The sequence below is a fragment of the Geotrypetes seraphini genome, chromosome 8 (assembly GCF_902459505.1).
Source record: "Geotrypetes seraphini chromosome 8, aGeoSer1.1, whole genome shotgun sequence".
Taxonomy (NCBI): domain Eukaryota; kingdom Metazoa; phylum Chordata; class Amphibia; order Gymnophiona; family Dermophiidae; genus Geotrypetes; species Geotrypetes seraphini.
Window position 1 is genome coordinate 57558049 of NC_047091.1, and position 15761 is coordinate 57573809.

Below are 15761 nucleotides of genomic sequence, written 5' to 3' on the forward strand. Positions count from 1 at the left end.
TGTATGCCAGTATTCTATACTGCACTTGAATATTAAACACATACACATACTGGTTTATATTTGAGTCAACTTTTTTTCCTCCTTTTTTTTGGGGGGGAAGGTTACCTCAGTTTGTATTGGAGTATATACAATATTACAAATATTTATATTTAACTGCTCTCTTACAGACTTTAGTACAGAACTACACCAACAGGGATATTGTGGTGACTTCCTTTGCTGGAGTTCCTGATAGAGACAGAGTTTTGTCTTTTTTTAAGGAAAAATCTATGTTGCTTCAAGGTGGTTAGCCCAGATTTATCCCTTAAAACTCAAGAGATTAGATGAGAACTGCATAATTTAGACACTGGTGTTTAGGTCAGGGTTTAGTTTAGGGTTTGGGTTTGATTTATGGTTAGGATTAATTTTCATCAGTTGGTTTTGCTACAGCAATGAAATGAAAGCCAGGTCCCTAGCTGGGTCTGGTGCCGTAGTGAGGGCCTGGAAGACTTCTGTTGTTTGAAGCCTGTATTCATCACCTCTCCAGCAGTGCCCTCTAGTGGACAGCAGTCTCCCATCCTCTTATACCAGTATTCTATAATAGAATTTACATGCATAATTGCATGATAGACTTGGCGCCTAGCTATAGACTTGCAACACAACAGTGCAAATCCCAACCCGGAGTGTTTGCTTTAGTAGCTTAACAACATTAGGAAGCTTACTGGAGCTCTCTTTCTTACAGTTTTTGCCAACTCGGACTTTGGTCAAGTTCATGACGGACATTGCAAGCGGGATGGAGTATTTGAGCGCCAAAAACTTCATCCACCGTGACCTGGCAGCTCGGAACTGCATGTAAGTGTCCTCCAACAATAGCCCTTCTCCCCTCCCCCCCCCACCCCCCCGCTCCGTATAGAGACTGGTTGTCAGCCAGTGTTCCAGTTCAGTTTGGGTTGCATTTATCGCAAGCTCAGATGAAGTGTGTTTCTGAGGTTCATTTCCAACACAGTTGTGCTTTGTACTCAATGGGCATTTCAATCTCCTCTTTGTGAGAGTTTGAGGAAAGGTCTGCCTGGCATCCTCTCAAGTTCATGCTCTTGCAGTGATGTCACACATTATGGTGATCACTGTAGAATCCCTAGTTGTGTTTCAGACATACATAAACCAGCATTTAAATGTGTAATTTCCATGCACATCTACATACCAATTTTAGAAAGCTGGGATATACATGTCTAAAATTCAAATATGTGCATTTGGCAAGGGTGCGTGTTTTGGCAGGACTAAGGTGGGTCAAAAATATACACATGCCTTTCCCTTTGCCTTCCCCTCCCTAAAACTATGTCACTCCAAAAGATTCCTTGACAAAACTTTCGCCTTCCAGGCTGCCAAACTGAACCCATGGCTAGCCCAAATTGTCCTTAAGGCCCCCACCTACCTCGGGTTTAGAAAATCTCTCAAAACTCACCTATTCCATGGTCAACACACCTAACACCCCCCTCCAATGAACCACAACCTCCCCTTTTCCCCTTCCACCTCCCTACCCAGCCTACCCACCTCAATCCTTCCCCCCCTGTCCTACACACTCCCTCCTCTCTCTAACCTCAACTACTTCGTTGCTTCTAATATTGTTCAATTGCTTTGAACCACTTGTAATTTTTTTTTTTGATAAACAAATGTGAACCGCCTAGAACTCCTTGGGTATGGCGGTATACAAAAATAAAGTTATTATTATTATTTTCAAAAGGGGAATGCACATTATTTTCGATGATATGGATATCAAATTTCCACCTTCTCCTGGGAATGTTGAAATTTTTTAAAAGTCGTTCATTTTGTGTGCCACTCCCCTGAAGAGAGTAAGGGTGATATCTCTCTTAATCCTTCAGTGTGTTTTGTCTTCCCCCTCCCCATCCTCACTGATTGATTAGAGCAGGGATGGGGAACAAAGGCCGCAATTCAGTCAGTTTTCAGGATTTCCCCAGCAAATATGCATTTTCTAAACACAAAGAGCTCTATTTGTTACAAATTTATAAACTAAAATGCCACACATTCATGAATCACTTCTATTTATTTTATACTTTTTTAAAAAAGATTTTATTACCCCACACATGTGTTAATACTTCATATCATATAAATATACACATAAATAACTTACTAAAACCTTCACAACCTACCCAACCAACCCACTAAAAGTTCATTTCAAAGCTACTCTATTGCAGTACTGTCCATATACTGGCCCAAAAAGTTCTTGATACTGTGCAGCGGCTATTATGGAAGTTTTGAGGGGGCGGAGTCAGCCATTGGCCACTTAAGTGTTCAAAATCAGTATTTAACCAGTCAGGTTAACCTCATAAATAGGACCACATGAAAGTCAACCCTGTCTTTATGTAGCAATCATTAGCCGTTGAAGTGCTGCACATCGCACGCAACCGGCTATGCTTTAGCCAGGTGTGGGAAAGCAGAAATTCAATGCCAGCCAGGTTAATTGCATAAACAGAACCACATAAAAGTAAGTTTTATCTATATATAGTAACCATTTACCCAGCTCTGCAAACCTAAAAATTCCAGTGCCGGTGCTCGGACATAGCCTGGCATTGAATTTCCTTTTTTAACACCGGCTGCAGTCAGCAAAACGCTGATCACTGACAGCTGAATATCGGGCCTTTAGATATTTGGTAGTACAGTTAAATCATTGTAACTCAGAATGGTTCATACAACCAGCTTAAAGCAATACATGACCATTCTGAGTTAGTTGTATGTCTTTTCTAAAATCCACCTCCACAGCATTCAAGGTGGTTTTCGTGGTAATGAAAACATAACAGTGGCATCCTAGTTTACAGATTGGAGGCTTAAATGCAAAGATGACTCCTTTTATCCCCAAGAACATTTGAAGCACACAGGATTTCCAATTCCAATCCTTTATATGGGAATCTACTCAGTTAAATAATTTATTTTTTTTTTCTAAATAATTTATATTTCGCATATCCTACAATTCTATGCAGATTACAAATTATTCAGGTACCTAAAGCATTTTCCCTAACTGTCCCAGCAGGCTCCCACTCTTACCTGGGGCAATGGGGATTAAGTGACTTGCCCAGGGCCACAAGGAGTAGTGCGGGATTCGAACCCATAACATCAGGGTATCAAGGCTGTAGCTCTAACCCACTGGTCATCTCTGTCGCTGGTATTAAGTACTGCTGCTATTACCAGTGGCCTAGTAAGGGGGCGGAGGTCCTTCCCAGGTGCCATGTTGGGGGGGCGCCGACACCCCTCCTCCTCTCCGTCCTCTGCCTCTTCCCACTCCTCCCCTTGCCACACGCGCACCTCCTTCCCCCATATCTCCAGTTGTTCACTGCCGCGAGCAACAACTTTTCTACACCCGTAACCAGCTTCTCTGCCGCTGCTCCTACCCTCTGGAACGCTATGCCATCACACCTCAGTCTCGAAAACTCCCTTGATAAATTTGTCTAAACTTAAGACCTTTCTATGTCAAAGATGCCTATCAAAACACAAGCTAGACATCCCCTTAGTTACTCCTCCGCACTTATCAAGAACCACTTTAAATAAACGACCTCCCTTCCCCCTCTTTCCTCCATTTTAATTCTAATTTTAACTTTGATATATTTATGAAACTTTCCCTCCCTTGGTACCTTTTGTATCAACTCCCTCATCACCCAGTCATCTTTGTCTAATTTACTTCCCATCCAAGCAACCTCAACCAGACATAGAAAAACGCACTCCCCATTCACACCTCCACCGATCAAAGAAGTAAAACGGACAAAACAATACGATGGCCTCCTAGCCACTCGAGCCGCAAAACTAGATAACCAAATCTCCAACCTACTGTTAACCACCCCAGACTACAAGATTTTCAGAAAAGAAATAAAAACTATACTCTTCAAGAAATTCCTGAAACAGGCCTAACTCCACTTACTCTTAACAACTCTAGAAATGAAAAATGATCTACTCTTTACAACTCTAGAAATGACAATTGTTCTTCCATTGTAACCCCCGTTTATATATCTTTTGTAATCCGCCTTGAACCGCAAGGTAATGGCGGAATAGAAATCTCTAATGTAATGTAATGTAATATATATATAATAATAAAACGCTAAGCGCATGCGCACTCTTAACGCCGTGTTGCCTGATCTGTAGTTCCATGGCCGGCAGAGTGCGCATGCGCGCTTACCACGTATCTCTCTGTCTTGCAGCGGGCTTGCCGGCTCCGGCCAGACAAAGTTCATTTTTTTGTTCAAAGCCCCCGCCGCGGCTCCTCTATCGAACCTCACCAGAGTCGGAGAAGACTTTCGACTCCAGCGGGGATCGAGAGAGGAGACGCAGCATCGGCTTTGAACTAAAAAATGAACTTTGGCTGGCCGGAGCTGGCAAGCCCGCTGCAAGACAGAGACATGCCCCCCCCCCCTTCCCTTCCCACGGTCCCGACTACAAACCTGCCGATTCCAGCAGCGTGTGCAGCACATTACACACGCTGCTTCGGGGCCTTCTACTGCCCTGATTTGCTCTGCTGTGTCTCTGATGATGTCATCAGGGACGTGCCAGAGTAAATCAGGGCAGTAGAAGGCCCCGAAGCAGCGTGTGTAGAATTCTGCAAACGCTGCTGGAATCGGCAGGTTTGTCGGGACTGTGGGAAGGGGGGGCAGTAAGGGAGCTGGCCAGACCGCGGGAAGAGAAAGGGGGGGTAGGGGAAACGCTGCTGCTGCACAGGGAAGTGGTGTGGGAGGAGGGAAATGGAGGGGTAGGGAATGCTGCTGCTGTGGCTGCTGCACAGGGAAATGGAGGGGGAGGGAATACTGCTGTGGCTGCTGCACAGGGAAGTGGGGGGAGAGAAATGCTGCTGCATAGGAGGCAGGGAGAGAGACAGATAGATAGAAAGAAAGACAGATAGCGGGAGGAAGGGAGACAGAAAGAAAAGAAGAAAGACACAGGGGCAGGGAGAGACACAGAAAGACAGACAGACAAAGGCGGCCAGGGAGAGAGACAGACAGAAAGAAAGACAGCGGGAGGGAAAGAGAGAGACAGAAATAAAGACAGACAGACATATATTCTAGCACCCGTTAATATAACGGGCTAAAATACAAGTATATATATATATATATATATACTAGTATAAGTGTTAATTTTAGCTCTGTAACCGACCAGATACTTGTTGATGGCCAGTCTATCAAATTATAAATAAACTTGGAAACTCGGATACTGCTCTCAGCCATGTTGTCTCTCACACTGACGTCACTTCTAAGTGCTGTACATAAGAAATGACATCAGAGGTGAGAGCCAACGGGGTTGTGAGGAGCATGTTGAAGTTCTTGTGAGGGTGGTGAACAACTAGAGGCACGGAGGAAGGAAAGTGGGGTGCGTGTGCAGCAGGGAGGATCGGGGAATGAGCGAGGGGTAGGGGAGAGGCGCTACTGACCTGGGAACCTCTCGCCCTTGCTACGCCACTGACTATTATTGATCATTTCTGTAGCGCTACTAGACAAATGCAACCCTGTACATCAAAACTGGGCAGGGTTGGAGCCGAATGGGGCGGAGAAAAATATGGTAACCCTACTCGGCACAAACGTTTGCACACTTGACATTGACTGCTTTTTTGTTAAGTTTTCCCTCATCATCATCATTTACTGATCATGGTAATGCCGTACTTCTGGCAGGTTGAATGAGAACATGAACGTTTGTGTAGCTGATTTTGGCCTCTCCAAAAAGATCTACAATGGTGATTATTACCGGCAAGGTCGCATCTCCAAAATGCCTGTGAAGTGGATTGCTATGGAGAGCCTGGCCGATAGGGTGTACACCAGCAAAAGTGATGTGGTGAGTTCTCTCTTCTCTGCTCTATCTCCTTATTTGGCTTTCTTTCTTATCCAATTTGTACTTCCAACCCATTTTCCTTTTTGCCTCATGTTTGTCTGTCACATTTGTCGCCCATTCAATATGCCATTTATTTGATGATGTTTCTTTTTTTTTTTTTGGGGGGGGGGAAATTTTAATATTTATTGTTGCCCAGTGTAAAAAAAATAGTTTCCTTTTGAACTAGGAAAACATTATCAAACAGCATTCAGCCCAGTTGGAGAGGTAGATGTTAAGGTTTGACTACAGTAGCAGTTGACTACACAAACTTGGCACATCGTTACACTGCTGAGCTCTTGTAAGTCTTCATCCTGGGGCATTCTTTCTTGCCGTGGCTGCTACTGGTGACACAGCATAGTCCAGCAGATATGAAAAGTTAGTGAATATAAAAATCACTGAAAGAAAACAATATTTCACCAAATTACAAAAAGGTACAGACTTTTGGAGGACGGAAAGGATTTGTACTTGAAGATACCCCTGTCAGCAAAGGATCGCGTGCTTCATTCTGCAGGCAGAACTGTTTTAACTCTGCAGCAGCCTGTGATACCTTCACTCGGTTCAGACTGGCCTCTAGACGCAACTGCTGAACCATCTTCTTCATAGTGGCTAAGCTGGAGGTGCTAGGCATAGTGCGGCATAGCCTTCCTAAAAGCAGGAAGCTACAACTGCGTCGGCCAGTACAACTTCCAAGTCAACCACATCTTTTAAATTGTATTTCCTCTGTTAATGTCAATGGCGTTGTTTTTATATTTATCATATTTTTGTTTTTGCTTTCCCTTTTATATTTTACCTTGTAAACTCGCTTAGAAATTGGATAAGCTACTAAATCAAATTTTAATAAAAACTTGAAAACTTATAAGCACTTTGAGCCATATTCTATAAACAGCGACAATTAAAAATGTAGGCGCCTACAAAAAAGAATGCTGTAATCGCGGCTACAGAGGTGCTTAATGACACCTAAGGTCAAAGTAGGCGTGGTTTATGCCAGAAGTGACCTTAGGTGCCTCTGTGGATGTGATTCTCGTTAAACATAGGCGCCGGTAATGTAGGCCTGCAAAACTCTGGCCTACATGTTAGATGTAAGACACAATTCTCTTAACAATGCCTACGCGTGATTGACATGCGGCCGGCATAGTTTTTTGGAGGTGCCGGTCGATGTAGACGCCACTACTGTAACCCAGCCCTTCATGCATTCTTTCCTGCCCTTACTTTCTGATGTTACTCCTGTGCCCAACACGCTGGACACAGGAGCAACATCCCAAGAGTCTTGTCTTGAACTGATCAAAGCCGTACACATGTGAGGAAAAAAAACAACAACCTAACACAGCGATTGTAATACCAAGGCTGTACTAGGCTGTATTTTTTTTCTCAAGTGTGTACGTTTTGATCACTGCAAGATAGGATTCCTGAGAAAGGCATACTTTTGCCACAACATGGACCATGCTGAGTCTAGTCTGTCAGAAAGTAAAAAAGGGGGGATGGAAGTGTACATATCAACCAGAGATTAAAAAAGTGAACAGATATTTATTTTAAAAGCCAATATTGAATTCAATCTATGTTGTAGACCTGACACGGTCCGTGTTTCGGAATTGAAGCCTACCTCAGGGGTACAAGAGACATTATCCCATACCCCTATTTTCAACCCCTCCTCTTAACCTTTCCAGTTTTTCACTAGTCTTCTCCTCTGCAACCCCGAAAGAGAAAGCCAGGCAGTGCCGAGTCTGTTAAAAAATGTCTAGCCTGTCAACATCATTATCCACATCTGAGACTGTATGTTATCAGTAAATTCCTTGGTTTGTCCAGATACTGTGGCTTGTTCCCACTTTTGTTGTGCCCTAAAAGAGGTTATATAATGAGGCTTCAACGGGTTAGACTCAAAGGCAAAATCAGAAAACATTTCTTTTTTGAAAAGGATGCATGGATTGGCCTCCCAGTGGAGATGCAAAGTCCTTCAATCGTGTATCTCTCAAGAATTTATTTAGAAAGGCAGTGAGATCTGGGTTATTAATGGATTGAGCAGTCTAAATATTTTATGAAGTGTTATAAATGGCATTAAAGTTTGCATTGTATACTTACTGATCAGCTTTCCCGAGTCACCAAATTTATAGTTAAATTACGGATATTTCAGCGGCTGAAAGCCAATTCTTTTGCACAAAACTTGTAGTACCAGTCAATACTTTCAAAGGCCATAGACGATATCATTGCATAAGTGAATGACTTTGAGCTCCTTGATTTTTTTTTCCCCTCTCTCTTTTTTTTTATACTTGTTTGAATGGTTGCTGAGGGGATATGCAAGGTGATGACATGGTTTAATGTCATTTCTCACTTCAATTCCAGTGGTCGTTTGGTGTTACTATGTGGGAGATTGCCACCCGTGGACAAACACCTTATCCAGGGGTGGAGAACAGCGAGATCTATGATTACCTGAGGCAGGGGAACCGGCTCAAGCAGCCCCCAGACTGCTTGGATGGACTGTAAGGAATTCTGCTTTCATCTTTATTGCTCTTCCTCTCTACCTGACTATGATGCGTAAACTACTTTGATTGTACCACATTACCCTCATTAATAAGGGTATGACACACGTAGGAGCTCTGAGGGATTTTCCTAGGCCTGTTTCATGCAGACTTTCTGTTGCTGTAGGGCTAGAAGCAGGAAACCCCTCTTCCCTGGTAATAGGCGACTTGGTTACATGAGGATGATTTATTTAAAAATTTGTATACTGCATAAAACTATGCGGTTAACATATTGGTTACACATATAATATTCTGATCGCCTTTTAGTTGCATGGATATGAACAAACAATAGACAAACATCATATCAATAAAACATTCAACAATAAAACTGTAAAAAATTAAAGCCTAGATATTCGTTGGCATTATATCTTACAGGAAGAATAAAAGTAGCAACATTTCATAGATAAATTTAAATTAAATCAGATTGGGCAGACTGGATGGACATTCGGGCCTTTATCTGCCATCATCTACTATGTTAATATATTATTTAAAAATTTATATACCACATAAAACTATGCTGTTAACATATGGCAGACAAATTCAGAAATGACCTATCTAACTTGCCATGTAAGGTGATTAGGGTTGGAGGTTACCTGCAGGCCAGTGCAAAAGTATTAGGCACCTAAGTAAACATTCAGCATTATGTCCCACTTTAATTAATTTCCAGATCCACCCCCTCATGATCATCCTACAATTCTATAAAAATGCTTATAATTGGACATCATTAAAGTTACCATATTTGCAAAAACAAAAAAAAAGACACATGGCCCTGCCCCCATCTCCATTGATATCCTACCTTCAGCCCTACCCACAACCCATCCCTTCTTCCTACCAGTCCCACCTCTCTACCTTTCACCAATTTTCTTAGTCCCCTTCACATCATAGTCCTCAACTACCCTCCACTGCACCTCATTTTCCTATCAGTCTCAGCTCCATCCCTCTCTCTCCTTCCTTCCCTTGCCTCCAAGGCCATTCTTCTATCCCTGTCTCCATATTCTGTCTCCCTTCCAGCTTCTCTTCCTTCTTTCCCCTTGATCCTGTACCTCTACCCCAGCCAATATCCCTCTCTTCTCTCCCCTGCCCCCTACCCATGGTACTGAATCTCTCTCCCCATCTCCCTCCCTGGATCCACTGTCTTTCTCAATCTCCCTCCCATCCCAGCATCTGCTTCTCTCTCCCTCTTAACCCTCTCTTTCCCAAAAGCTCCCTCATGGGAACTTCTCTCTCTCCCTCTCTCCTTCCAACCAGCCCCCTTCCCCCGCAGGTGCTTTTCTTTCTCTCTTTCTGTCCCCAACCCCCTCCCCCACAGGTGATTCTTTTTCTCTCTCTAAATCTCACCCTCTCCTTCCTTCCACCACCTACAGGTGCTTTCTGTGTTGAAACCCCTCCCCCAATCTCTCCAGCCCCCCACCCCAGAGTTGGGTGTGGCTCTCCCTCACATACTTCTGTACTGTAATTCAATATTCAGGCCACCAGCATCTCAGTGAGGTGAGACTGCAGCCTTCAGCCTGCCACAGAAGCCTTTTCTCTGCTCCCGCGTAGGCAGGACGTTGCAGAGAGAAGGCTACTGGGGCAGGCCGAAGGCAGAAGGCTGACCTCACTGAACTGCCGGCAGCCCAAAGAAGATTGAATTGTAGTGCCAAGGAAGTAAGTGGGGGAGAGCCACCAGACTCCGGGGTGTAAGCCAGCCCGCCAAACTGGGTGGGCTTGCAGGCTGGCTAAACCTGAACAGACTCCCCCACTTTAAAAAGCCTGTCCGGACACCTGAACAGTCCTCTAAAAAGAGGACATGTCTGGGGTTTCCTGGACTTATGGTAATCCTAGACATCATACTTTAAATATTACATTTTGTTTAGCACTGATGGTTCTCTGAGTATATGTAATTGTAAGCTACTATTTGCTGCCCACCTAGAAGTATTGTCCTAGGCAACCAATTAATCTTGCCTAATGGTTGGGACATCACTGGTTACCTCCCGTGCCTTCACTGAGATTTTTAATTGATGCATTTTGCATTTCACTCTACCTCAGGGAAGGCAGGCATTCTAGAGCCTAATCATGTTACTATGAAACAAACACTGGAGGAGAATCCCAGGGGCAAATTACATGAAAATGGAGTTAGAGGAAGATAAGAAAAATTTGATTGGTGAGTAATGGGATTTCTAAGTACTTTACACCTTGTGTGTCTACTGCAGGTACAAGCTAATGTACAGCTGCTGGTTGGTGAATGCCAAGGACCGCCCATCGTTTGAGGTGCTGCATGAAGAGCTAGAGAAAATCCTGCAGAGCTTGCCCCCTGTGAAGGAGCCTGAGGAGATCCTTTATGTTAACATGGAGGACACCTGTGCCTCCTCCTCAGACATCGAAGGAGAGGTGGGGGCTGTGGGGGGCTTTGAGCTGGAGGACTTGGTAAAGGAGTCCTGCCTGAAGGGCAACCCCATCACGGCAGAGGTTCACCAGCCATTGGTTCCCAACCGCTATGTCCTATGCCCACCTCATGAAAATAGGCACCTCTTTGAGTCTCGGGTCAACGATAATGCAGCATTGTGTACCACGCTAGAAGAAGCCATTCTGGAAGACATCCACTTCCAAGAACTGAGGCAATAATAGAAACCTTTTGATACTAATCATAATAACTTTGAATTCCAACCAGGATATTCCAGTAAAGCCATGGACCCTGAGCTAAGTCTCTGGCTGATGTACCCAAGAGTTGAGGGCAACAGAAAAACAAGAGAAAGAAAAGATCCTGATACTACATACTACAACTCTCATTCCTCTGTAACCACTTCTCCCATGACTTTCCCTAGCTATACACAAAAATGCCAACTTTTAATATCTCCACCACCTTTCATTCATACTATCTCACCAGGTGTTTTGTGCTTTCAGCCTCGGCCTTCAATCGTAATAGCCATGACCATTAACTCCCTTAGTGGATGGGAGACTCAGTGTAATAATAGAACATGAACCAAGGTAGTGAGACCAGGGTCCATTGAGTCCTGCATCCTATTTTCAACTTGGCCAGTCTGGGTCACAAATCCAAGCACAGTCATCTCTCTGGATCCCAGAGACAGAGCAAGTGCCATCTTCCCTTAGGCCTTGGTTCCTGTTGCTATAACTCTTCCATGGATCTTCTTTTTAATGGTAAGCATCATGAACCAATAAAAGGCTTTATCCGTGAATGCTAAACACCATTATCTGCATATTAACATTGATGCTATTGAACAAACATTGGAAGTCTGATTACCAGAACATGCGTATGTATTAATATTTTGGATAGAACACCTTGTGGCCAGGAAATAGGTTCAAACTCAGCATTGCATATACAACATTTCACAACTTCTAAACTCAACATAAGCCATAGGCCTTAAAATCAAGCAAGCTTTTGTGCAAGGCCTAGATATGATGGATCTGACACCTGATGTCTTCATGGTATGAAGAGGTGCAGGAGACTTTTTTGCCCCTGATGAGAACTGAACAACTTTCTTTGGGAATGTGCATATCCCCACCTTTATCCTCTGGAAATAAGCCACAGTTAGCTAGGAAAACTTGGTGGCCTTCCTGAATTTACCACAAGAAATTGCCTGGGACAGATATAGTTATAAGGTTGGGATTGCTCAAATCAGTGCTGGCAGAGTGGCAGAAAAAGAGGAGGCAGTCTGTTATAGCCAACTAGTAGCAGCTAACTTGAATGTTTTTCATGCAAAACTGCCATCTCCAACAGTGGTATACATACCTCCATCGCTACATAGTGATGTAGTGACTTTACCTTCTGCCAGGTCAGGATGTGGCACTGAGCCAAATGGTTTCAGTTCCTTTCTACCTACAATTGAAACTACCAGTGGAAAGCACAATGTTTTGCAAATGTACAGTTATATGTTATTGTTTCACGTATGCTTTGGATTCCACCTGGGTTTCTACTGAGCTTAATGCGAATATAAACCCAGCGTGCAGACATGTTTTTAAGCTGTCTAGATCAAATTCTTCCCACATGCCCCCTGTGTTCCCACGTATCGCCGTAGAAGTCACATTTGTCCAGGTGCAGACTGTGTGAGGTCTGTGACCTCTAAGCCAGTAGACTAGTTCCATCCAACCAATGAGGTCATGTGTAACAAGGGTTACTAGATGTCCAGGAAAACCCAGACATGTCCTCCTATTAGAGGACTGTCCGCCGGACAGATTTTCCAAAATCCAGAAGTTTGTCTGTGTTGTGGAAAGCCCCGAGCTCTGGCCACATCTGGAGGGCCTTCAGGAAATATGCACGGATGATATCACACGCATCAGTGCATGCTGGAGGCCCTCTAGATGCGGCCTGGAGGTTGGCAAAAAAGAGACGAGGCTTTTGGGGGTGGGGCTGGAGACAAAATGGGGTAAATTGGAGGTGGAACAAGGCGGGGCTGGGGCAGAACAGAGCGGAGCCATGCATCTGGGTTTTTCCATCCTTAAATATAGTAACCCTACGTGTAACACTTGTCCAAAATAGCCACACACAAAAGGAGCTCAGGGGAACGGCTTAAAGCATTTTGGAATTAGTGATTTAGCAGTAAATGTTTTTATAAAGACATTTCTTTATCAATCTTGATTCTTGTATAACAAATTGTTAAAAGTAAAAAGCAGATGCACAAGAGACATGTCACTGTGCTTGAACTCGACTTGTCTATTTCCTCTTTGCCTTGACTTAAATGGAACTTACCTCTTTCTTCATACAATTGGGGGGGGAGGTTTTCTACACAAAATTGAACTAATGGCTGAACATGGGAAGGAGAGATTTAGGAATACTGCTGGGAAGATAGGAGTAACTGGAAATAAAGAAGCATTGGAGAAGGACTGGGGCCCAGGGTGGAAACTTGGGAAAGGATACCAAGTGGATTTGAGGCTCACTATGACATGAAGGACCAGTGAAGTTGCCCTTGTTATATACTCCCATTAACACCCCCCTCTCCTTGGAGGATAGGGTAAGGTGGTACAGTATTCAATGCCAGACAATCTCATGAAAAGATTCAGAATTAGACATGGTTTTGCATAGGGTTACCATATTTTTCTCCAGGAAACCTCAGATAAATTACCCTGCTCCGTTCTGCCTCCAGCCCCACCCTGTTCCACTTCCCCCCCTCGCCCAGTTTTGCCCCCAGCCCCATCCCCGCAAAGCCTCCTCTCTTCTTCCAGACGAGCTCCAGCCGCGTCTGGAGGGCCTGGAGCATGAGCGGATGTGTTGCGACGTCATCCGTGCATGCTCAGAGGCCCTCCAGATGCAGCTGGAGCTCGCTGGGGCTTTCCAGAACCCAGATAAATGCTGGGTTTTGGAAAGTCCGTCCAGGTGCCCGGACGGTTCTCTAAAAAGAGGACACATCCGGGTTTTCCTGGAAGACTGGTAACCCTAGTTTTGCAACTCAGTATATTTGCATGTTGAACCCCTATAAATGGCTCCTAACAAAATCAGCATCAACAAAAGTAGTTCTTAGCACTATTCTTACAATGGCTCTCAAAGTTAGGCACCCTTTATAGAATAGACGCTTAGTGCCAGGAACTGCGGCTAACTTTAGGTGCAGCCATTTTCATCAACTGAAGAGTAGTATAATCCTCACGCCTAAATCAGGCGTGGATCCTGCCTTATTCTATAACTGCGCATGTCAATGTTAATGGCAGGAACATCCCTGATCCACCCATGACCCTTGCATCGCTGTGTTCCCTTTTCAGAGCCATGTGTAAAATTTAGACCCAGATGCAATGCATACATTTTTAATTCCTGTTAGCACTATTAATGGCTTAGTAAGATCCCGATTATTTGTGCTAATTGTTTTGCTATTCAATTAAATTTGCGCACAATTGGCTACCAATTCCGCACAGAATTTCCTTCAAAGCCCAAAATACTAAAGAACCTGCTTTTATCCGCAAGCTTCTCATCCCATGTGACCCACCTAGAACACTAAGCTCCACTACCCAACATCTTCTTCGTATGTCCTTTTTAAAGGTCATCAGGCCACCTCATTTGCCGTTACTGCGCCCACAATCTGGAACTCTCTACCAACCCATATAAGGACAGAAAGCAATCTAGATAAATTCAAAGGAAGTCTGAAATGCTTCCTTTTCAAAGATGCTTATGAAAGCTGATCCAGTCCTCTGATCGCTCTGTTCAATTTTGAACTCTGTTCTTCTCCCTTCTGTTTTTACCTTTTTTGTCTACTTTTCTATAAATGTTGTAGTTCTCCTCTTGCTTTATCGTATGTTATGTCTGTACTGTTTATAATTAGTCTCTCGATTGTTTCCCCCCATATTTTTTTTTTGTACTGAAAAACGCTTAGAATTTATGATTGGCGTTTTATCAAAATTTTAATAAAATTGGATCCATAGCATTAAGATATCCCAGGTCACATTTTGCTTAGATATAATGCAGCGCAGTAGATAGAACCCAGGTGGGTTGAGTAAGTCTTGATTTTACATCTCTGGTTTTTAGAGTGATCAGAACTACAGATCGCCAGCATTTACATCCCTCCCCCCCTCTCCCCCCCACTCCTTTTACAAAGCCGCGCTAAGAGCTGCTGCTGTGGTAACTGCTCTGAAGCCCATAGAGATTTAAAGGGCTTCAGGGCTTTTGTCGCACATCAGCCGCTAGAGGGGTGGGGGAGGCGGAATTAGGAGAGGAGGTAAAATTGGGCCTAGATCAAAGCATCTCTCATGACATGGAAACAGTAACCCTGGTAACTATCCATTTGGGTCATTCAGCTTTTTGCTCTGGGCCTGCTTTGCTTTGCTCAGTTAAATCTGAGGCGCTTCTTTAAGGAGCTATGTCCATCTCTGAGAAGATTCTGGGAGAAAATTAAACCACTACCCTTTCTAGGCAACTAGTCAAAGTCAAAAATAAAGCAGTATCTAAAAGGTGTTTACAACAAATTGATAAATAAATAGAAGATTGAGGATGGGGAAGTCTGGATGAAATGTCTCCTTTGTTCCCAGCCAGCAAATTCAATTTTAGACTTGGAAAAGCCACACAAAATAATAAAATAATAATAATAAAAACTTTGTTAAATAATGTCTTTGAAGGACCATATTTTTTTAGATATCAGTGAAACATTTTATAAATGTGTATATTTATATATACTTTTTTACACTGTACATAAATTATGATTTGTATACCTGCTTGTATTCTGAGAACATTTCATCTGCAATTTTTGTTATTTTGCTGGAAAGAAAATCTATTAAAGCTTCTTATAGAAATTTTAGTTTGTGTCTATGGTGCATTCATTTTCTTCGCTTTAATACAGGGATTTCTGCATCCATTTCTGATGCCACCGAATGTAGTAAAAGCAGTTAGCTCAGTGGGGTTTAAAAAAGGTTTGCATATTTTCCAAAAAAAAAACATCCATAAGCTATTATTAAGATGGACTTGGAAAAATATAGTGCTTATTTCTATGAAAAGCA

The 15761-nt window shown here is 43.3% G+C and overlaps 2 protein-coding genes across 6 annotated transcripts in view; one reads left to right on the top strand and one right to left on the bottom strand.

Annotated features, from left to right (window-relative positions):
- AXL (AXL receptor tyrosine kinase) overlaps window positions 1-15562 on the top strand; it is a 246106-nt gene extending 230544 nt beyond the window's left edge. For all 5 annotated transcript variants that reach the window (XM_033956315.1, XM_033956312.1, XM_033956314.1 and 2 more), the window contains 4 exons: window positions 719-828; window positions 5640-5799; window positions 8173-8309; window positions 10541-15562. In XM_033956315.1, coding sequence (XP_033812206.1) covers window positions 719-828; window positions 5640-5799; window positions 8173-8309; window positions 10541-10952 — 819 coding nt within the window. In that variant the 3' untranslated portion in view covers window positions 10953-15562. The remainder of the gene's footprint in view (window positions 1-718; window positions 829-5639; window positions 5800-8172; window positions 8310-10540) is intronic.
- LOC117365672 (guanine nucleotide-binding protein G(I)/G(S)/G(O) subunit gamma-5-like) lies at window positions 6175-6528 on the bottom strand. Its single transcript, XM_033956319.1, has one exon. The coding sequence runs from the start codon at window positions 6461-6463 to the stop codon at window positions 6257-6259; it is 207 nt and encodes a 68-aa protein (XP_033812210.1). The 5' UTR covers window positions 6464-6528; the 3' UTR covers window positions 6175-6256.
- Window positions 15563-15761: the final 199 nt, after the last annotated feature.

Bases quoted from the DNA above. Each gene is read 5' to 3' on its own strand.
- LOC117365672 (XM_033956319.1), bottom strand. From the start codon at position 6,463: ATGCCTAGCACCTCCAGCTTAGCCACTATGAAGAAGATGGTTCAGCAG.